Source organism: Neltuma alba, unplaced genomic scaffold (assembly GCF_004799145.2).
Source record: "Neltuma alba isolate B1F8T4 unplaced genomic scaffold, ASM479914v2 tig00012600_pilon, whole genome shotgun sequence".
NCBI lineage: Eukaryota > Viridiplantae > Streptophyta > Magnoliopsida > Fabales > Fabaceae > Neltuma > Neltuma alba.
The window spans coordinates 43,507-66,652 of NW_021637049.1; the positions used below are offsets into that span (position 1 = coordinate 43,507).

A 23,146-nucleotide genomic window follows, 5' to 3' on the forward strand; every position below is an offset into this window, starting at 1 on the left:
AGACTCACCTTCCTTTGAGACACAACTAGTTTGTCATTGAAATCTTGAATGGTTATCAACCAGCGAGGGCAGGTGTGGATTGAGTGACAGCAGAGAAGTGAAATACCAATGGACACAACACAAGGACAGCCACAAATGCAGATCAACATGTTGGTCAGCATTTTGTGTACGCTATACGATCAGCGGAAAGCATTTATGATGGGCTTTTAACACACATTGGTCACATTTGTGGCTGAAGCGCTGCTTCGAACCGTAAATTTTTACTTATCACAAGTCTCCTGCCTATTACTCCGAGTCTGTTATATATGGTTGGCCTGTTGGGCCATTAAATGCGTTTTGGATTGTTTGGAGGTGTGGGGAAATAAATAATAAGGGAATTGATGGTGGGATTTCCAGTAAATGCCACTCTAATAATCAAGGATTCAGTGGTCAGCAAGCACTTAACAGATTTGGTATTTGGTCTTAGATTTTAAAACACTGCATGGCAAGACACAGAGGAGTTCCTGCATATGTGGAAGTAGTGAAACCAAAGGCCACGCTATCCGTATATAGTAAAATTGAAAGCAACCTTTTGGGGAGAGGGGGTTTTAAATGGATGAAGGGGTTGGCGTTGAGAGTCTGAGATAAACTAAGTTTCATAGTGTGATGTAGTCGTGAAAGCGGAGTAGGTTGGGTCGGGGCCGGCTTCTAGTTTCATGTGGGTGGAGAATTTTCAACGTTATCTGTTGCTAATGCTCTACTGTATGCCACCAATGTCGGTTACATGGAGTAAATTTCCCCTGTGAAATCACTCTGGAGAGGAGAAGGTGATGGGAAGAATGCGGATGGACTTGTGTGGAAGTTGTGGCAAGTGGCAGCAAAAGAAAGCAAGCCCAGTCAGGACTACAGTTGGGACCCTCGCATTTAATAAGTCGAAATGTCCTTTTTTGTATCGCCGATTGATGCCTAATAAATGCAATCGAGGCTCGCTAAAATTACCGCATTGGGTCAGCCCGTTACGAGTTTTTTGGGTCTGGGCCAGTATCCCTGCTATCGTTGGATCCATCTCAACCTTCACATTGTATGATCATGATTTTCGGACGTTTATTTCCAAAATCCAAATTATTATACTACCTCCGGTCTTAATTATAAAACCTTATTTTATAATTAAGATCGAATGTAGTAATTTCTTTTATGAAGGGAAAAAAAAGGATGGAGATCAGTTTGATTTTATTTTTAATTTAGAAGCTGCTTTCTTCAATTACATGGAGATTGGAGAATATCAAGGGAACATGTGTATCTTAGAATGACAATTATTCTGGCTCAAAAAAATGACAAGTATTCATCTGATACAAAGCTCAAGAACACTTGGTGGTTGTCGTAGGATCTGTTTGTAATGATTTATAAATAACTTTTCAATAGTTATTTGAGAAATACGATGTAGGTACAGGGAAAAAAAATTATTTTGGCTTATATAAAGCATATTTATAAGTGTTTATTTAAGTGAAGCACGTGATCTTTTAAACATCACAATGTCGTATTTCCGGATCTCACCTGTTTCACTTCTTGTTTTCTTTTCTCAACTTTTTTTTTTTTGTGGTGGGGCGGGGAGGCGGGGGAGTGGGTGGGGAATTTTCCTTCACATTAGCAGAAGCCCACTAGTCTAATTCAAACGCTATGAGCAGAGTTTAGAACAATGAAGCACATCTCCAGTTATTCAGGCCCATATTTTAAAAATCCAGATATTTCAAATGAAAAAGTACCATGTCAGTGATTTTAATATTTTTCTTTGTCCTTTAAGGAAGTCAATGTATTATTATTATCCTACGAAGGAACGGCGACGCAAAAAAACAAAAAACATGAATCCAAGCTATCAAGTTCTGTTCTCTTGTTCAGGTTTAAAAAGTTGGTTCCATTGGTTGAAAATAAATGCTGGTAAACCAAGTAGTATTTAATGTGTGTGCGTAAAGTGAAACAAACTATTATTGATGTGTCTGTTTTTATTTCTATTTTTGTTAAATATTGAAACATCTCTTGTTTTGCTTGGGTCACAGACTCAGAGGCCATGATCGGAACGGATCATCGTTCAACAATTGGGTTGAGATGAATTCAACCTTACCGATCTACTTTGCCTTTTTGTTTTTTGTTTCCCCCAAATGAGGGTTGCGGTGAGGCGTAAGAATACTTGAATAGCTCTCTTCTCTAATTTTGGGTTTTCTGGAATTAAAATGTGGCCCACCGGCGCAAGTGTAAAAGGGAAGACTTCAATACCCGTGCGCACAAGCTCCAAAATCCATCTTTAACCATTATTTCAGTATTTTTAGCTTCATAACCTAGCACCTCGTATGACTAGTACATATGCATGGATTCATAAAAACAAATGTTCATTGTAACGCCGGGGAGGGGGGGTGACTGCTTGGAGAATCATTTTGCAGCAGGGGTCCAATGAAGTGGCGCATGTAGGGCGACAAAGTTGATGTGGATGGGGAAGAGGACTGAAGAAAGAAAGTAGAAACGAGGTACGTGAGAGAACGGATAGCAGGTAGGAAAGGAGGGCTGGAAGAAATGAAAGGGGAGAAAACTGAGAGAGGGCGAGTTTTAATTTAGGGGAAACGGGGGAATGCAGAGAAATGAGATACTGAAGAGAGACAAAATCCTGATTGTATGGGGTATGCTACTCAAATGTAAATTACGACTCATACAAGAGCAAAGACACACACAAAGTGAGAGGAGAGAAGAAGCTGGGTGGGGAATTGGGAAAGGGAATGGAAGGGATGGGCCACACACAAAGTGAGAGGAATGATGAAAGGGAAGAGAGGGGAGGGCGATGCTAAAAAGGCTGCCATAAAGCATCCAAATTCAAGCTCAGAACGCAACACTCTCTCTTTCGCCCTCTCGTCTTGTCACTGTCCCCGCCTGGTGTCCCCTTCCTCTTTTAATTTCACTGTGAATATATGCCTCCTTCTCCATATCTCACTGGATCCCTCCAAATCAAAATCCACACATAGTCACACTAAGCATACCCCAATTCTCCATTTCACCCTTTTAGTACGCCTCTGTCTTCCAGGAATCATATTTACTCTTTATCTCCCTACTTTATTCCCTCCACACTACTCTCCACGGATCCATCCATGTTCATCTGCTTTTTTAAGTCACTACACAACAAAAGACCACCCCAGCCCCAGGCATTACCACTGAGGGCCTCCCCCCCCAACCAAAAGTCCCCCCCTTTTCTGCTAACATCGTACTCCTCCCTTCCTCACTTTTTTTCTCCTAATTACACGTAATAATCATTCCATATGCGCCTTCTCTCATTATATGTTCAACATTTGTAGCGTTCTTCCTGTTCAGCTATTCTCAGCAAGAACGGGTTGTCCCGTCCATCCGTGATCAGTGAATCATATAATTTCATTTGGATGTAGTAGTATCATCTTTTTGAAGAGAACTAGACTTGACTGATATTCAGGGTGGTTGATGATTAATGATATGATGTGAAGTGGGTGTTGAGAGCATGCAGGAAGATGGGAAAGTTATTAATTAAATATGAGAAGGAAGAAGGTAACGAAAATGGATGAAGTGGAGGGATCATGGGAAGCAAAGGAGGGAGGAGAGAGAGGGAGGGGGGAGGGGTAATTTCGGGGCAGCTGACAAGAAAATGACAGCAGTCGGGAAGGGAATCCCCATTGTACTGCCTCTTTGTTGTTTGCTGCCCTCACTCACGTGCCCCCCCTCCTCTCTCTCTCTCTTCTTTTCTTCGTTTTACACCAATCTCTTAATTTTTCACACTGCCATTGCACCCCCTTATAATTGTTATTCCCAATTCAAAGAGGTCTTGCTTTTAAAATTTCACACCATACGTGGGAGGTAGGATCAAATTGTTTTTTTTTTTTAACACTAAACATTCTACCGGTCCAAAAAAAAAAACTAAGCATTCTACATATACTTCTTTTGATTCTGACACAAGACCATCTTCTATGAGTTTTAGTATAAAGCCTTATATTTTCAAGAAAGAATGTCATTCGTTTTGATAATTTCTATGTGATGAGCAATTTTTCAATGTCTGGGTTTTCTAGGGAAAAAAAAATTAAAAACATCGACTGTTTTGAGCTAAATTCCAAAGAACGGGGAAATAAAGTGGTGAATGGTGATGAGATGGGAGACAGGTGGGAAAATGGGGGGAGGGGTGGTCAGGTGGGGGGATGGAGCACCGTGTTGGGAACAATAATAACAATTAAGATTCATGTGCGAGCATCCGTTGGTTGCCGGAGTCTTCACTTCAATCATGAAAGGGGGCTTCTGCATCCACTGACAAGGAAGTGGTCCGGCGACATTAATTATACTAGTCGCCGGATCACCGTTAAGGGAGGAGGCAGGCGCCATATGGGTTTTGGGTTTTGTTGATAACCAGAATGACTTCAGAGGATGAAAAAAGTTAGCCATTTTAAAATGACAGAAAAAGGATTAAAGTTTTTTTTTTTTTGGCTAACAAGAGTGAATGGATGAAAATGCTCATGTGTAATTCACGGGCGGTTGAATTGGAGAGGGCAGGAGATGGACTCCAGGTCATGGGAAACTAAGTTGTAAATATTAAAACATTAATTGCAAAAAAAAAAAAAAATCAGCTACGAATCATCTGTAAGATTGCGGAAGTTCTAGAAATGTTAATAGTTTAATTGAAGACTCATTCTGCAACCTAATCTTTCACTATGCACGACTAAACCCCTAATGTCTACAATTGAGCTTCCACAATTTAAGAAAACTTTCAAAATTTATAATTTATTTACAACGGAGCTTCTACGACTTGTAACTTATCTTCCCCGCTTGTAATTGGATTATCAGTCATCCTACATAGAAGCATTTTCGACCGTTTATATTTTTATTTTAAAATACCATAATTCTTTTGAGATACTATCTCCTATTCCAATTTGAAGATCTTATTCGTAGTTTATAAATGAGATCTTATAATTAGAATTGGAGGTAGTAATTAACTTCCTTTTATGGTTTTTGTAGATTTTCCCAAGACGATAACCAAAAAAACGGATGGAGGATGGCATGGTTTGGGAAAAGGTCACATGGAACTGTGGAAGGGCGGGGACAAGGGGGTACATGCGCAACACCCCCACAGGAATCGCGTAGACCTCACTTTCATCTCGCCCTTCCAAAGGGGTGACGTCATCTCCTGTCGTCGGAGGAGGGCACGTAGGCATCTCGGCTCCCATAAATGCCGACATGTTAATTTTTCCGATGTGAAGCCCGGGTCCTAAGTTTATCCCTTCCGCCCTCCTTCCTTATGCATGCAATTGCCCTCTTCTTTTCATTCCCGTTTTACCCTCCTCCTCGCCCTTTTTTTCATTGTTTTCAGCATTTTTATTAACCACATCTACCGTACGGATAGCGTGCCACCTTTTCCTTTAAAAAAAAAAACAAGCTCAAAGTTTTAACATTTTTTTAAACCATAAGCAGCCACGTAAATAAAAATATCCATAATTGAAATGAGCGGCCAAGATATATTCTTTTTTAAAATATAATTGATTGATTATGCCATTTGTGGTGTTGGGATCCAGATTCGAGGAGTAGATACTTTTACAGATATTTGACAAAAAAAGGGTAAAATGTCTGAAACAGTGAAACATAATAATAACCGAGCTGTAAAATGGCGAGTACGGGAAAGGGCTTGGAAGTCAAGAGCAAGACACCTCTTTTGTGCAGACCGAGAATTGATGACCACATCCTCTCCCGCTCTCTTATCTTCGACTTCCACCTCCAACAAATTAATGTTTTTGTTTTATGTATTCTTCATCCTCATTATACAGCTATTTTATTAACCCATTTATGTTTTTGTATTTTACTTTGATTTCAATTCATCCTCCTTCTAATCCTCGGTCAGATTGCTTCTGTTTTATCACTCCTCTCTCCCTGCTCCTGTTGATCACCTTCCGTTTCATTCTCCTGCATAAGCTGTTCCCTAATTTACAAGCTCACAACTTACTGACCGTAAGAATTTAAAAAAGTGGACAGGAAACATGGAATTTGAGGAGCAAGATCAGGAGCACGAAGAGGCAGAGGAAGAAATGGGGATTCCCATGCCCCCGACTAGCTACGACTCGGCTCCCTCCAAAACTGGTGCTGCCTTCGGAGCCGAGGGAGGTGCATCCGCCCTGACTGGGGGCAGGAAAGGCGGTCAGACGGGAACAGTCAGGTACAGGGAGTGTCAAAAGAATCACGCCGTCAGCATCGGCGGCCACGCCGTTGACGGTTGCGGTGAGTTTTTAGCGGCGGGAGAGGAAGGCACGCTTGACGCTCTCAAATGCGCCGCCTGCAACTGTCACCGCAACTTCCACCGCAAGGAGATCGAGGGAGAAACTAGCTCCTTTCACCTGCCGCCGCAGCCGCACCACCCCCAGTACCACCATCAATTTCCCCACTACTACCGCGGTCCGCCACCGCCAGGCACAGGATACCTCCACCACCACCTGACAAATCCGGCGATGGCACATCACCGGCCTCTGGCTCTGCCAGCCGCGGCATCCGGAGGGGGACTGAGTAGAGAAGATGAAGACATGTCCAATCCGAGTAGCAGCGGAGGCGGGGGTTTCGGCGGTGGGGGGAGCGGTAGCGAAAGGAAGAAACGGTTTCGAACGAAATTCACGCAGGAGCAGAAGGAGAAGATGCTGGCATTTTCGGAAAAGGTGGGGTGGAGAATCCAGAAGCATGACGAACCAGCGGTGGAGCAATTCTGTGCGGAGACCGGTGTCAAGAGACAGGTACTCAAGGTTTGGATGCATAATAACAAAAACACTCTCGGTAAGAAACCCTAATTTCAATTCTTTCTTTTCATTTTTAAGTCCACAGGAGATGAGTGAGACGACGAGAGAGTGATGAAAAATATATGTACTGAGAAATTTAATTAATGCTAGGGTTCTTACTCCTGCTCATTATTTCTGCTTTGCTTAAGTATTGATATTAGTTCTATGCCATTTGTTTCATGGTTTTTTTTTTCTTCCAAACATAAATTTTGGGTGGATTCGGATGGTGATTTCTGGTATGATGTGTGCATAAAACCACCATTGAGCTGGCTGCAAGTCTGGTTCAGAATATGAGGAAGTGTAATTAATAGCGAAATTTCAGGGAAGAGAGACAGAAAAGAGTAAGTAGGAAGCTAGTTATGGAAGAATGAATGAAGAAGGTGGTGATTTCATGTGATAATGAATGTAGGAAGATGAATCCATGGGAATTCAACGTGCAAAGCATGCAAGTGCGAAGCTGTTCCACTTCGGCTTTGTGTTTTTTTCACATCTGTCATCTTTTCCTGCTTTCCCTCCGGGCTTTCTCACCGCTTCAGTTTCTCATTTCTCTCTCTTATTAAACTCGCAACCTCTTCCTCCTTCGCATTCTAGCTACATGCTTTCCACATACGTCACCGGAAAAAATCACTTCCTACATATTCAAACCAGATCCAATCTCAGTGATGACCATCTTCTGCGAATTTACTCTCCCCTAAAATACTTTACTGTGTTAAATAATGGAGAGAGAACGGGAGATGTAAAGTCCAAATCGGACCACATTGGTGTATGACTTCCTCCAACCTCTACCTGGGATGATCTCTTCTCAACTTTATTCTATAATTTTCTTAAAGATTGGCGGAGCTAGAATCCCGATCTCACATGTTGCGCGTGAAAATGAGCCATACATTCTCGTCCGTTGCAACTGTGGATGTTCATTATTCTTGACATTATTTTCTAGTACTTGGGTGAACGAGGGATACCTCGTCCTCCATTAATTGTTCTATATGTACAAACTCCCAATAAATTTGCTCCTTTATGTTGGTTCGCTGTTACTTTATCTTTCCGGGGCCTGAAAAAAATTGAGAGCTCTTGAATTTGAGTCTTTTCAAAACATCTATTCGGATGCATGGTGCGGGAGAAACAAGGAAGGACTGGACTGGTCGAACAAAGTTAAGATGGAGACATTCAAAATACTCGTACACTGTTAACGTGAAAGTCGCATCATTGATCGGAGCAGCTAGCAGATGTGCAGTGTTTTATATATGTGTATATATATATATATATAATTTTTACAGTTGCGAGGTGAACAGCGCATTCTTGTTACTGTTTTGTCTTCTTCTCTTGCTTTTAATGTTCATTATTACTTACATTATCTCGTTAATCATACCTCGAAAGAAAAGACTCGCCCAAAAGTTACCACATTTAGTTTTAAGTTTAGCTTCAAATGCTGCTGTCAACATTGAAACCTCCTGTGTCTAACTTGTTCTTCTTCGATCTGTTGCGAAAGTTTTGAGTTTGTCAAGTTAATTCAGTTTAGTAAGCATATTCTAATTGATGGAATCGAATGGACGTTGAGCACAACATATTAAGATGTTTAGTTTTAGTAGCTCTGATTTGATGCATGTGCACATCGCAAGTGCGTTATATATGCGCATGCATGCATGCAGTTTTATATTTAATTCTGAAAGAACGATAACCATCAAATCAAACCATGTAGTTTTCATGGGCTAATAATTGATATATGGAGTTTTGTTTTCTTTCTAAAAGTGAGATTCTCTCCAAAACCACCATTTTTACCTTTCAATTAACAACTCTGCCGCTCACACTTGCTAATTATGTCAATCCGAGAGTCGCACGTATATATGACTTATATATACTGTCACTGTGCAGCATATATGCGACGGTGAGGAAAGCGCACTCATTGCATTTACAACTTACATGGACTATTGGGATGAATTTGGTCTGATTGATCATTGGGAATAATATTTTATCACAATAAACTAATAATTTACATCTAGTTAACCATGATTTTGTTTACAGCACACCGATGATTAGTTAGTTGAGCTGTCATTAGAACCGTAGGCATGGTTTAAAATGGGAGACAACGGGGGAGACGATCGAGAAGTGCACAGTATGACAATATGAAGGTAACTGTGCAGATAGAACGCAGTGGAGATGATTAAGGGTTTATTTGTATTTACTTGTGATAAATACTTATAAGCATTTTTATGTAAGACGAAGTAAAATTTTTCTCACACAATTACCTCGTATTCTGTAAATTATAATGGAGCTATCTCTGAATGATGTTATTGCAATTCCAAATGAGGATTGGCCGGGTAGAGGCAGAGCAGCAATGATCTTCACAGTCTGTAAATGGAACGATCGAATTATTTATAGTTTCGTGCTCAGAGAAACAGCAGCAAGAGTTATTTCTTACAGTATCTCCGCATTATTCAATTTCCTGTGTTTGCCGGGGCAGAAAAGCCGCAATAAAAAGAATGTTTTTTTTTTTTTTAATCTTTTAGCATTTTTCCACCAACAGTATTCGCAGTCTCATCGCGTCTGGACGATTCTGTTATTAACTTGTGTGAATTAAATTAAATTAGCCAAAGTTTTATTAACTTTAATTTCTTCAATTAAGTTCTAATTATAAGACCTAAAAAAGTTCTTATAATTAGGAACGGTAGTACATGATTTGTATAAGATTTCCTGAATGCATCATATCGAAACATGCACAAACGAAAGTAAAAGGAGCAAATAACGTATTACTAAACATGCTGAAGCGAGACTTTAGCAAGGTGGATACAAAATAGTTTGAGATAGAATGAAGTGCACAGGGAGGGGTGTGTTGTGGGGGAGTGGGGAGGGAGATGAGGGAGTGAGTGAAGATCCTTGAAATGAGGGTGCAAGTTATGGAGAGCGAGAGGATCCTGAGGCAATGGGCCTACCCATGATTTGATATTCTCAGGATGTGATAAATAATGACAGTTGTAGTTGGGCCACACGTGTCAGACCCATAACTCCTGGCCCACCCTCTTCCTGACCTTTTCCCCCGCTGTCCTCCCCCGCGCCAGCACCTCCCTCTGTTCCCTTGTGGGCCATGCCGAACAAGTCTCCCCCCTGCTCACTTTTATCTTATTCATCTCATGATTAGTGTGAGGACTGAGGTGGAGTTTTGGTTCAACTGAGGGGAGGAGAGGGGAGGAGAGGGGAGGAGAGGAAAGGAAAGGAAGAGAAAGGAAGCTGTTCTCATAACCACTTGCTTGGTTGGGAATGACATGCGAAGAAATGATAGTCAAATCATTAAATTTGTATTAAATTGGTCAATATTTTTTTCAAAAAAAAAAGACCTTCTTTAAATAATGAGGTTTATTTTATTTTTTTTCCAATTCTGAACATCAATTAATAAGAAGAATAAGATTAAAAAAAAAAGGCAATTAATGAGGTCGCTAGTGCTAAATATTGCTTCTAAAAGATACTCTACATGATAATAAGGATTAGAGAGTGGGTAAATCAATCAACACTGGATAATTTTCTTTTCCCCTCTCCTCTCCAACGTTCCCCATTTTGGAGAGGAAGGTGCCAGCTCCACTTCTCTTCTCCACGAGAAAGGTGAAGCAGACGGTACATAAAAGTCATTAATGTGGAACGAAGAGACATATTTATTATGCAGTTATTCTCCTCCCTCGTCTCTGTCACTGATTCCCAAACCAAACTGATCATTTTTTCCCGTTCACTCAATGCCTGCATTTAGTTTTGCAATGCATGCAACAAAAACACAAAAATGACTCATTTTAAAATTTGTAAATCAATTATATATATATATGTGTATATGTATATATTACGCTGCTTTAGCGGGCCGAAGTAATCCAAGCGTTCTTCCCTGACGAAAAAAAAAAGAGAGAAGCAATGCAAGCGTTGTTTTGCCGCCCCATCATCGAACAGCAGGTGCCCAACTCAACTGTAAATAAAATCAGATCACGTTTCAGATAAATCGAATCAAGAAAAAGAACAGTGACTTGGAAAATAAAGGAAGAGTCCACCGAACGCGTGAAGTTTCTTACCCCGCTACCCTATTATTCTCTGCATGCCCAATTGCCCATCCCCCATCTTCTACATTATTGTTCTCATTTCTTGTTTCCATCGGGTTCAAGTGAGAACCTAACACTATTAAATCGAGATTTAGGATATATTTGAATTAGCGGTAGCAGAAGTAACTTTTTTTCAATCTGACATTTACAAAAGTCAGATTGGGTAAAAGTCATATAGTAAATTGTGATTTTATGTTTGGATTACCCTTTATGAAAAAAGTCAGTTTGAGAAATTAAAAGTTGTTTGAATGATTAATAAAAAAAGTCAGTTTAGATGCAAAATGATTAAAAGGATATAAATTTTATTAAGTAATATATATTTAATATTAAATGTATATAATGTGACAAATATAAAGAAAATATTAAAAATAAAATTATTATAAATAAAGAAATTAATTTATTATTATGAAGAAATTGAAAAAAATACTGAAATACTTAATTGAATATATTTAATGGATATATGTGTATGTATATAAATCAGTAGTCGCTGACTCTATTCTTTTTTATTTTTTTAGAGAGGAGATATATATGTGAAAGAGGTTAGGCAGGCAAAGAATTTGAAGTACAATGATAAATGTTCTCCAGTAGTTTTCTCTACCGCACTGATGGTCTTCACCGTCAAAAGTAAGATGAATAGATGATGCAGCTTATAGAAAAAACCCATTTGAGACAGAAAAGTCAGATTACCAAATCGCTCAACCAAATATCACCATTTCATAAAGCCCAGCCATTACTGCTTGGAAAGTCAGTTTGGACTTTGGACTATCAAACGTGATGCCAACCCTTAATGATGATGACCACGTAGAAGTCTTTGTTTGTCGATATCCAGAATTTCAACCTAATCTTCCATATTCCTCCTTTTTGGACCATCGAAACTACGTTTCCCGTATGAAGAAGTCCTTTAGCGAGAAATTCTTAGGTACTCTCAGAGTACCGAATCATATCAACTCTGTCCAATAAGAACCCTCCACCTCATATAATTTCAACCCACGAGTTATCCGACTCATACCCATTAATCTGTTATTTTAAAATAATAAAAATGCCTTTTCCGGTGTTGCCCCTCTTTCCTCCGTCTCACACCCTCTCTCTTCTCTCTTCAAGAGACTCAAAACTCTCTCTTTTTCTCCTTCGGCCCTAGCAACATATCCAGATTCGCAGCACAATATCAAGTGTGGAGGAAAAGGCACGACATCTTGGACAAGTTATTAGAATACTCTCGGACTGTGTTGTTCACTTCTTCGTCAACCATGGTAACAAGAACATCACAACTTTTGTTGTCAAAATAGTCTCCTTCACCTCTATTCTCAAAATCCTCATCCCCCTATTCATCCTCTTCAGAGTCGGCATTGCTACTACCTGCGAACTCACAGGCACCAAGCAGTGGCGTGGAGGGGGTAAAGTCCCGATTAGCCAACTTGATCCCTCTCGATGAAGCATTCTGGCTAACTCAAAGCATTTCGTAAGAGCGCGGCGGCCGTGGAGATATGCCCATTGTCGATCGATGGCCAAAAAAATGGGAAGAGATTTGAGATAGATGAAGAGAGGGGGAAGAGGCGGAGAAAGAGGAAACTGGGGCAAAAGAGGAAAATTAATTTTTATTATTGTAAAATAACAAATTAATGGGTATGAGTCGATGACATGTGGGTTAAATTATATGAGGTGGAGGATTCTTATTAGGACAGAGTTGATATGATTTGGTACTCTAGGAGTATCTAAGAATTTCTCGTCCTTTAGCAACGGACAATTTACCAATCAACGAGCCACCTAATCAGTTCTGTCGCTTCCCCTTTTGCTACTCTGCCCCACGTCCATAGCACCAAACCCTAACCTTCCACCTCCCGAGTACCAATAGCCAGAGAGAGAGGCGCGCACACACATCCACCTAGAGAAAAACGAATTACACAGAAGAAACTCCACGACCTCACCTGGTTCGGACGAGGAGCAAGAACAGAGGCACTCGTATACGACGGAGAACAGTACAACTCACTCTGGACATTATTTGAATATTTGTATTTATGTTAAATTATAAGGGTTGGTCCTTTTTCTTTGACCTCAAGAATAACGGAGAGTCCGTGCTGCCACAGAATTTAATACAAATCACAAGCACTCTCCGACAACGGATTCCGGCATAATACTTTTCAAATCTCGGACATTGTTGGCCCCACAAAACACCACCGGAATGCAGTGCGGTACTTCTCCGTATTTACCGCTTGTGTGGATAATCAACGCTTCTGGGCCGTTGGCCCGGTAGGCTACCTTGCATATTGTCCCCCACGAAGACCCAGTAAAAAAGGGGAAGGGAAAAACAGATGTCTCCGGAACGAAACACTTTAAGATAATAAGATAATCGCACCATGATGTTCGTTCGATCCACAATAAACAAACTGATTTATACAATCTGGAATTCACATGTAAACCACATCAAATGAGGCACTAATATTTTCCTCCCCAACTTCTAGACCATAAACAATAACAAGCAAGAAATAAACCTGTGACAAACCATATAATCAGTACAAAGGCTTACCCCATAACATGGTACAACAAGCTCCAGACCAGCTCAAGGATTACAAATACAGAGGAAATGAAAAATCCGATGTTTAATAAACACCCAGGATACTTCATCAAACATCGACCAAGTCGTGGGCGACAAGATGACACATGGCGACGGCCTTTGTACAGCCGTGCACATCAGTGAGGTTGTAATGCTCCTTGAATACTTCTAACAGCATCGTCATAATGCAGAAAGCCCATAAACCAAAACTCATGGTTGTCAACAGAGATGATCTGGATATATTTCTCCGATGGTTTGCTTCTACTTGTTGATGGATTCACTGCTCTCAGCTGATGCAATGGAATAACAACCTATGCATGCGCGCAAAAAATAAAATAAGGGGAAGCAAAATAATTCTATAAAATTTAAACTTGTTAAGTAATATATAGAACAGAGATAAAGCATAAGACCTTTGGGTTAGAACTATGAACAAAGGCAGCCTCAACTAATATTTTTCAAATTAAGTTATTGAGAAGTAAGCTATAAGTTACCTCCGCCAAGTAGTCTATTTTAGGATCAATTTGTATTACCAACCAGTCGGGTATACACGACTAATCAAGGAGCTTCCTGACTAGCAAATCTCATGGCGGGAAAATATTCCAACATCATGAATAAAGGTCCACAGAAAGAGAACACTAAACTACAAATATTCACCATCTCAAACAAATATTAATTCTCAATAATCTATTTCCATCTCATAAGTTTTACAATAATTTAAATTGGCAAATTCTTTCTATTCTGTTTCCAGAAAATCAGAGTTTTAAAAAGAGAGACCTTAAACCCTCCCCCTTAATACTTCTATCACAACAAAACCATTCGCCGAAAAAAGTCTGGATAATCAATCACGTATCGACGACACATTAGTCTTCATCTTAAATTTCACATGGCACTGGTTAGCATGTGGGATCAGTTTCTGCATAATCTTACTCATAATGAATCCATCCCTGAAAGTCGGCAGCCAATCTAAGAAGTAAATTAATATGTCCGCTTAATAGCATTGTTTTCTAAAACGTCATACAAATACTACATTTGAATGACTATAATATTCTTGGCAAGTGAAGCCGTTTATAAATATTGAATCAGTTAAATCTGCTAATTTGGAAAAATGTATGTTAAAATTTTTTATTAGAGGATAGTACTACGCAAAAGCCTCCAGAGTACCTTATAATAGCTCCATTGACTCTCCTCGCCAACTTTGTAAGAAAGTGGATTGTCACTGCAAAATGCCAGCTTTGCTGTCGACAGATATAAAACTCCCATCACTGGTCCAGCTGAAGTGGATAGGTAGCATGCAAATGTTTTCAAAAGTTGCTCCTCTGGAACAGTCTCAAAAGTTTGTCTAAAAATCTTTTCATAGCCACCTTCTGCAAGAACTTTCGTTCCCTGAGCAATCCTTCCCACGGCAGCATCAGCAAAACTAGGACCTGTTTTCACTGTAACAAGGACGATCATCCGGTTACAGAGCAGAAAACAATTCAAGCACTTAAACTTATCAACCTAAGAGGCAACAACAAGAGCAGGACCAGGGAGACATGATATGATGCGGGCACAACAACACGACAGGTTACAGCATTTACGATTGAAATGCAGTTTGACGTGTTCTATCATCCCTAATAATAGCTAATTGCCAGCAACTAAAGAAGGGACGACAGAGCAAACTATCGAGCGCAGAAGAAAATTCGAGACAAAAATCTACTGATAACCATACTCAGAAAAGACGACAAGACATCTAAGTACCATTATTTCAGTCTCTATTCACTTTGAAGTTGTTTTTGAGAAAGGCGGGGTCAGGTTTCATTGTTTCAGAGTCACACTTTCTCGGCAAAATAATTAAGGGTGCTATAATACTATAATTTCAGTCTCTTTCTCACAAAAGGGACGTCCATAGTACTGTAGACGATAGTATAACATGATTAACAGTCAACATGTAATAAAAGAATTCCCAACAGCAGCTATCAACGCCACAAGATTCAATACATAGCAGGCGTAAAACATACAGTGCTGCCACATATTCCCAGCAAGATCCTCGGCCTTCTTGGTAGCCTCTGCCGCTTTCTTTCCCCATTTCCCAAGAACATCTTTCACCGAGTCTAAAGTATCTGCACAAAACAAGAATTTTCAGTCATTCTCGACGCCCACGGTCTCCAGACTCAAATGGGACTTGCTTATCTGCAAGTACAGGAGAGTAAAACATGGATTTCAAGTTGGCAAAAAAGGAAAAAAAAAAAAACATGGATTTCAATCCTCACTCTTGACAGAAGATGACGGGGCCGGGGCCGGGGCCGGTGCAGGAGTCACGTACGGATTAGATTCTTTGGGCATAGTAGTGGCAGCATCTTCGGAAATCGGGGCGCGGACTTCGGGGGCGGTAGTGGCGTTGACGGGTTGTTGGGACACCGGAACGGAAGTCCAATTTTCCTGAGGTGGAGCAACATCCTTGGGATCGAGTTTTGGATACGGAGCATAATCTGAGGAGTGAGCATCTTTGGCTTGTGAAAGATTGGATTCTGATGATGACTTGCTGGCGTCGGTTTGTTCAGCACTCATGTTTTATGCCCTGGGGATTTTCCCTGCTTCGGATCGGAAATTTTCAGGATCTCAGCCTATATCAGCGGGGAAGGTGACGCTGATGCAAACCCCGATTTCAAGTACTCCAGACTTCTTTCAACACAGAGTATCCGGGAGAAAAATTTTATTGCGGGAGAAATTCCGGAGACGAGGGACTTCAATTCAAAACTGAGAACATGGGATATCACGAATATGTTCCGGGCACAATAGCCGAATAATTGGACTTCCGTCACACGGTACCTGAAATTGGATGGGATATCAATAAACAGAAAATTTTATTAGCCCGTTAGAAGTTGAGCCCAAATAATTTCCTCTCTTTTGGATCGCCCTTTAAGCCCATTCATTCGCGCACACGCACACTCATATATATACTGCCATAAATTTGAAAAACAAAACAGTGAAATGATTGTGGTGCAAGAGCCGCCCGCTAGGGACCGTCGATGAGAAAAGAGGGCAAAACTTAACGGTGGATCTGCCTTTGGACACGTCACTCGGAAGACCGCGTATATTTCAAAGAGCCAAGCAAGGGGGAATGTTGCTGTGTGAACAACGAATCCGAGTCCGAGTATTGCTTTCCAATTCGCTAACTCTGATTTCGCGGTTGTTATCGTTGCCATTGTTTTGCGACCTCCGTTAAGTTCTTCTTAGCCATCGTTTTTATTTTAGGGTTTCTATCTTCTTCGATGGCTGCCAATTCGCACGGAGGTGGTTCCCCTTTTGGTCATGCTGCCCCTTATCGTTCAAGGTAGCTTTTCTGTTCTTCTTCGGCCAATTGACAAATAAATTCTTTTTCTTGTTTTTTTTTTGAAAGAATTTCCAGGGATTGATATAATTCTTATTCACATATCCATATATGAGGATGCAGAGAGGGCCTCACCACGAGATCAGTTGCAGGGTCGAATGAAATCCAATTGCGTATTGATCCGATGGACTTGGACGAGGAGATCAGCGGTCTACGTGGCCAAGTTGGAAAACTGAGAAATGTATGTTTTGATCCGTTTGACAGGTTTTTCTTTTCTTTTCTTGCCTTCTTAAATGAGTTTTCGCAAAATTATGAAGCCTGATAAGCAACGCTCGCAAGTTATCCAAATTGTGTGACATACCACCTTCATCCTGCTCCAACTCCTTCGTTGGGGTACTTTACCGAATTTGTAAATGCAGTGTCATTGATCCAAATTCATTTGCAAACAACTTACAGGAGTTATTCTACTTGTGTATCCCATGTTAATGGAACCTATTTAGAATTACGTAAGAGAGGAGTCTTGATTTTTGTGGATTATCCAGTCTTGATTCAAACCCCTTTCCCCGTGGCTTAATTTCTTTACCATGAAGGGATGCAAACAGCGAATGGACTTGGATTGAATTATACTATTTGAAACTCAGAAGGGTAGACTACTTCATGTTTTTGGTTCGGAGAAGAATTATGTAAAAATATATGCTTTACGCTTCAAATATCTCCAAATGTTTTGTTTCCCGCCATCCAACAATATATCGCTCCTTGAGGAATATTATATGAATTTTTTTAACAAAAGAATTGGTGATGCTTTTTTGAGTCACATTTCCATCTTATAACTATTTTTTACCGGCTTGACTTGTTATTAAGTTCTGTCCTATTGAGAGTAACATCTCAGGACCTGTTTTGAAAAATAATAACAAGGACATTTAAACTGTGAAAAGTTGTAGAAAGAATTGAAATTTGGGTAGTGAAAAATTGGGTGTTTTAGTAGTGACAGGCCTTGTACTTTAATTGTCTAATCAGGTCCTAAATTGTCATTTTCCCTTTATTTTATCTATTCTTATGAAGCTACATCATGTTTGGAAGCTTTTGTTTCCCTTTCTGCATCCTCAGGTTGTTAGACAACTTAATATTTCTTTGGTGCAGGTTGCTGAGGAGATTGGGACAGAAGTTAAGTATCAGAAAGATTTTCTGGAACAGCTGGTACGTCAATTTTTAAATAATCTCTGTTTGGCTTTTTTTCCCCCTTAGTAGTCAAAATGAAGAGCACAGCATTCCTAAAGTTTCTCAATTATGAATCAGGCAAAATATATTCACCGTAAGAATTTTGATCTTGCTCTACTTTGTGTAGCTAAAATGCTAACCATGGTAGGAAATGTATCTCAATCGGAAATTTAGGGTCAATTGGGTATAATATTAAAGGGAATAAAACAGCAACATGGTGCTATCTATATTTTGAACCTTTGTATTAAAACGCCAAGATAACTCTTTGCTATGGATCTTTACCTTTTTAGAATGGTTGGTAGGACTCTGGCTTGATTTGTGTGAAGAAGATCGTTGAGGAAATGACCGGTATTAGCTGTCTTGTGTGCCCTGGGGTGTTGCTTATAGAGATGAATTTGATTAGAAGTTTGTTCTACATCTTGTAAAATCTATGTATTAAGTCTTAGAAAGTTTCCATTAAAAAGTGGAGTAATAACTTTCTGCTGCTCTTCTCTTTTTAAATGAAAGGGTTCATGTAAAAATCAGCTTGCATGTGACATGGGGTTGCCACCCCTTGCCTATCATCACCCGCCACGGTAGCAGAAGTAAAGTGGTGGTTGAGACAAGGTACAGAAATCAACATTCATATTTTGAGACATCCAAGCTAAAGTGTCAGTATTAGCTTCCGAGACACAAAATCTATGACAACCTCCTGTTTTCTCAAGCACAGCAATTTAGCTGTATCTATTATATCCTGGAATAGATGTCCATTAATGTCATTATATTCGCTGGCTTTTCGCTGATATTAACTTCTCCTTTGAGCTGCATGTTTTTCGTTGTAATTGTTCCATCAATGGTCTGTTGTCTCGTATGTAGCAGAAAACTGTCATATTGTCTTGCCATTTGCTAACATGCCGCTTGTATCTGTTTCACTACAGCAAATAACAATGATAAAGGCCCAAGCTGGGGTGAAGAATAATCTAAGAAGATTGAACAAGAGCATAATCCAAAATGGTTCAAACCATATTGTTCACGTAATTGTCTTTGCTTTAGTCTGTTTCTTTATAGTGTACCTTTGGTCCAAAATGTCCAGAAAATGAGGAGAGGGAGGTTTGGCTGTCTGGTGTTGTGGATGAAGGACATGACTTCAGGGGCTTCTTCGGACCATGAGACCACCCTTATGATGCCTGATTCTGTTGTAAAGAGTATAGCTCTACAATCCTTTAGAGTTTATAGCTAAATGTGTACCTGTAGAGCCCACAGTGATGAGAATGATTAATTTCCTGTGCTGTGCATTGGGGGTGCGAAAACAAAATTTCCTTTTGTATGGCCCGTGATTATTTCTATCCTGAGTAACGTTTTATCTTATGTACAGTAAAATGTGAATTTTTTTTTTCCTAATCACTCAGATGACGGTGTCTAAAACAGCTATCTCATTCATCCTATGCAGTGATACTGGAGAATCATAATGTTTTTCTAATTTTATTCGGAAAAGAGAGATCCCGACCGATAAAACTATTAATATCTATTTGAATGCACAAGAAAATTGTGGAGCATACCCGTTGTAACTCAAAATTTGTTCATCCCCCGACACATGATGACAGCTTAAGGGGAAGCGGAGACATTGGCTTGTATAAAGAATAAAGATTTGATGCCCCTGCCCCGCGCGCGACCATTCCATGACCAGAAAGAATTGACTGTGAACAATCATTGACGGCGATGTGGTTGAGAAAATGGCAAACCGTTAATCTGCAATCGGCTGACTTATCTGACAATGCCTAGTATAAACACTAAAGAATTAAAATTTCAGGTTCATTTAAAGCTTGAATGGTGAAGTTATGAAGTTCATTTAAACAGTTAATCCATCGTGTTTCTGGGAATAAACCTTGAATTATGAAGTTCATCCAAAGCTTTTAGTATAACGTGTGGAGGTTTCCGTGATGGTCTGTTTTCAGATTCGTGTTTGAATCGAAGTTACCCCTTTGACTGCCTCTTCAGAATGTCCTTCAGCTGCCAAGACCATGGAAGGTCTTCCAGGTAAACGCGGTTGGATTTATTTTTATTATTTAAAATGCATGCAATTGATTCCGAGTATTTATGCGATTGAATGGCTGGGTTCCCTTCAGCCTTGTTTCGTTTCCAAAGCATTGGTATTTTACAAACCCTGCATCTGCATAATTAGAGTAAGAATAGACACTGTCATTTCAAAAACATTTGTTCAGGGAACGCAATCGGAATACTAAATGTGATTAAGAGGCGGCTAAATGTAGTTGTCAAAGCAACACGTGGCAACGTGTGGGATTCTCTGCTTTTTTTTGGGCCTTTGGATACGATTTTCTCTCTCTCAAATTGAGAGTATTAGTTGCGTTTAGGACTTCGCTCGTTGATACTGGAACTGGATAGCCAGACCCCTCTCGCAAGTCGGACCTCCACCCATTGCTTGTATCAAAATTCAAACGGACGGATATTTGTCCATAATCATAATTAAAATCATAATTCAATCTTAAAATAATTAACTGGCATCAATTACTCCCTACCAGTATAGAAGCCACGATCCGGCTGGGTAGATTAATTTCCTGATTATCACGTGAGTTCCCAATAGGTTCTCGGAAGAGTAAACTATTCACGTACAGTAAGAACGCGGTCTTTTCAACTTGGATATCACATTTAGGCCAGGTGGGTTACTAAACTACCTGTGTTTCGAGATTTCTGCAACAAAATGCTTTTCTCATTAACACGGGTCAATTGGAGGGCACCGTTTTTTAATTTGTCAGGAATGTTATATTGACGCTTATGACCGAATCTAAGATTTTCTTTTGGCCGATACAAATAGTTTCATCTTGATAAAAGCATATTGAAGTTGATTGAGATCAACTCAATAGCATGTTAGGAACTTTGCGTCCATCAGAGTACTCGAGCGGACAAAAATACCAATTGCGTTTTGAAAAAATTGTCAAATGGATATCTATGGTGTTTTGACGATCGTGAAAGTGTAAAAACAGGGTCAGCACTTGGAAAATCGAGGTGGACTTATAAGACAAGAGAAAATGGTTCAATTCTGAGGAGGAAGGAATGTCGAAGAATAACACAAGCGATGTTAATAGCATGGGATCAAACAAAAAGAAGCTTTTATGCCTTTTGTTTTCCATCCGTCCAAAATGTGCCACCACCAAGTTTCCTTCATCTCAACAGTTCAGCACTCAATTTTGGTCCAACATGCACTCATCTCTTAATTACTGGGAAGATCTAACTGCTGTAAACCAACAAATTAGCATCAATCATTCATTTTTGTCAATTCAATAGCGAAATCGACACTTCCCTTGATAAGTGAGAATGACTTGTAGGTAATTTCTTATCATAATTTATGAAATACTCCTCTAGTCTTATTTATAAGTACTGAGAGAAATTTTTTAGGAAAAATAACAAATAAAGACCCCCTGAATTACTAAAATTACAAGTCACCTAAATAAGTTAAATTACTAAGACGGACCTGATCTCAAATTGTAATTAGCAAATCACACCTAAAAGACTAAAATACCCTTCAGTTACTCAGATTCAATAACGAAGGCAGATGTAGGCGGGAGACCTCTTCTTTCCTTCTTCTCTTCAAACTCCCTCTCCCTCTCTTCTTCTTTCTCTTTCTTCCTTGGGTCGAAGAAGCGTCTTCGTTGGGTCTCCTCCATTGTGAATCGTCTCGTGAGGGGCTAAGAGGGCTTTCGCAACTCCTTGCGTAGGATATCAGTGGGTGAAGACAGGAAGGTGGTCGGTGACGGGGGAATAGAAGATTGGGGACAGTTTTCTGCAATTCTAAAACAAGGAGTGATTGCCACCTTTTTGTTGAATAATGGTGGTCAACCTTGTGGATTGTTTTCTCTGATAGCAAAGAAGAAGAAGGCTAAGTTCTCTAAGTTGTTGATACAAGCTACAGGGTTCACTGGTTTGAATATTTTAAAGATTTTGAAGATGGCCTGGTTGAATACTGTCTTCTTTTTGTTACTTGAATCTGGGAATTGATAATCTCCTCATTTGATTTAGAGTTGTTGGTTGCTGTCAAAACACCTTTGGTTTTTTGTTATTTGACTTACTATTGTCATAATTTTACTTAGTAGTGTTGTAACTACAAATTGGTTAGTTTGATCACAGTAACATGGCATGACAATTTGAAAATGTTGGTATTTTGTTTATGGGCAGAGCAATGTTAACATTTAGTATTTATAGTTGTAAATGGTATCAATATAGATTCATTTAATGTTTTGAAATTCATGACAGACCTCCTCACAGACTTATAACTTCACTTACCACAGTTGTTATTTGGCTTTCCACTCTTGTCAATTGATTTTCATAACTTGTCATTCACCTTACTCAACTTGTCATAAATTACATATCAGAACTTGTCATCTGCTAAAGAAATCTGAAAATTTTGTTATTTGAAAAGAGGAAATTAAATTTTTATAAATTGCTTATTAGAAGTTGTCATTCGCCTTACTAAACTTGTCATTCGTCTTACTCAACTTGTTATTCACTAAAGAAATCTGGAAATAAACGAAATTATAATTTGATATACTTAACTTGTCATATATTATACTTAAATTGTGATTTTCTAAAGTAAAAAACAATCATCTTATGATGATAGAAATGCAGTAACAGAAACATAAAATTTGTTACATTACGTACACATTGGTGGACATTTTGAAGCAAGTGATGAAAGGAAAGTTAAATATATTGGAGGGAATGTAACGATCACTATTGTTGTAATTTCGCTTGCTAGCTAGTGTTGTTAATGCAGACTTTTAACTATTATGACAACAATGCAGTGATAGAAACACATGACAATCTGATAATTATGGTCTTTTTATATTGTGCAAAGGAATACTAATATTTTTTGTTAATCAGTTCTATATTGTAACAATGTAGAACTATTTAATATTGTCCACTTAATTAGAAACATGGTGACAGAAATGCAGTGATAGAAACACAAAAATTCTATCATTTGCCTTACTGAACTTGTCATTTACTAAAGAAATCTAAAAATTCTGTCATTTGAACAAAAAAAATTAAATTTGTATGAAATGCTCATCAAAAGTTGTCATTTGCCTTACTAAAATTGTTATTTGCCTAACTAGACTTATCATAAATTGCTTATCAGAACTTGTTATCTGCTAAATAAATCTAGAAATTGTCACTTGAAAAGAGAAAATTAAATTCATATGAAATGCTTATCAAAAGGTGTCAT

The 23,146-nt window shown here is 39.2% G+C and overlaps 3 protein-coding genes across 6 annotated transcripts; 2 read left to right on the forward strand and 1 right to left on the reverse strand.

Moving 5' to 3' along the window:
• The first annotated feature begins 5,702 nt into the window (after positions 1–5,702).
• Positions 5,703–8,711, forward strand: LOC114729054 (zinc-finger homeodomain protein 2-like). Of its 4 annotated transcripts, none has more exons than XM_028916005.1 (2): positions 5,703–6,783; positions 8,655–8,711. In XM_028916005.1, exons 1-2 carry the CDS (start codon positions 6,003–6,005, stop codon positions 8,669–8,671), a joined length of 798 nt encoding a protein of 265 aa, XP_028771838.1. In that variant the 5' UTR covers positions 5,703–6,002; the 3' UTR covers positions 8,672–8,711. The 4 variants fall into 4 exon arrangements, with proteins under 4 accessions (XP_028771838.1, XP_028771837.1, XP_028771840.1 ...); XM_028916004.1 differs by lacking the exon at positions 8,655–8,711 and adding an exon at positions 7,108–8,136; XM_028916007.1 differs by lacking the exon at positions 8,655–8,711 and adding an exon at positions 7,195–8,136.
• A 4,454-nt stretch (positions 8,712–13,165) lies between these two features.
• Positions 13,166–16,179, reverse strand: LOC114729053 (GEM-like protein 1). Its single transcript, XM_028916003.1, has 4 exons — positions 15,656–16,179; positions 15,404–15,505; positions 14,568–14,839; positions 13,166–13,717 (listed from the first exon to the last, which is right to left on the reverse strand). The coding sequence occupies exons 1-4, from the start codon at positions 15,951–15,953 to the stop codon at positions 13,544–13,546; spliced, it is 846 nt and encodes a 281-aa protein (XP_028771836.1). The 5' UTR covers positions 15,954–16,179; the 3' UTR covers positions 13,166–13,543.
• A 298-nt stretch (positions 16,180–16,477) lies between these two features.
• On the forward strand, positions 16,478–19,321 carry LOC114729055 (bet1-like protein At4g14600). The gene is made up of 4 exons (XM_028916008.1): positions 16,478–16,719; positions 16,840–16,957; positions 17,857–17,913; positions 18,852–19,321. The coding sequence occupies exons 1-4, from the start codon at positions 16,658–16,660 to the stop codon at positions 19,011–19,013; spliced, it is 399 nt and encodes a 132-aa protein (XP_028771841.1). The 5' UTR covers positions 16,478–16,657; the 3' UTR covers positions 19,014–19,321.
• The last annotated feature ends 3,825 nt before the right edge of the window (positions 19,322–23,146 follow it).

Excerpts from the sequence above, each read along its gene's own strand:
- LOC114729055 (XM_028916008.1), top strand. The coding sequence starts at position 16,658 with ATGGCTGCCAATTCGCACGGAGGTGGTTCCCCTTTTGGTCATGCTGCC. Across the intron at positions 16,958-17,856 it reads AAGTTGGAAAACTGAGAAAT|GTTGCTGAGGAGATTGGGAC; the intron begins GTATGTTTTGAT and ends TCTTTGGTGCAG. Across the intron at positions 17,914-18,851 it reads AAGATTTTCTGGAACAGCTG|CAAATAACAATGATAAAGGC; the intron begins GTACGTCAATTT and ends GTTTCACTACAG.
- LOC114729054 (XM_028916004.1), top strand. The coding sequence starts at position 6,003 with ATGGAATTTGAGGAGCAAGATCAGGAGCACGAAGAGGCAGAGGAAGAA. Across the intron at positions 6,784-7,107 it reads TAATAACAAAAACACTCTCG|GGAAGAGAGACAGAAAAGAG; the intron begins GTAAGAAACCCT and ends GCGAAATTTCAG.
- LOC114729053 (XM_028916003.1), bottom strand. The coding sequence starts at position 15,953 with ATGAGTGCTGAACAAACCGACGCCAGCAAGTCATCATCAGAATCCAAT. Across the intron at positions 15,506-15,655 it reads CCCGTCATCTTCTGTCAAGA|ATACTTTAGACTCGGTGAAA; the intron begins GTGAGGATTGAA and ends TGTTTTGTGCAG. Across the intron at positions 13,718-14,567 it reads GTCAATGGAGCTATTATAAG|GTTGTTATTCCATTGCATCA; the intron begins GTACTCTGGAGG and ends GCGCATGCATAG.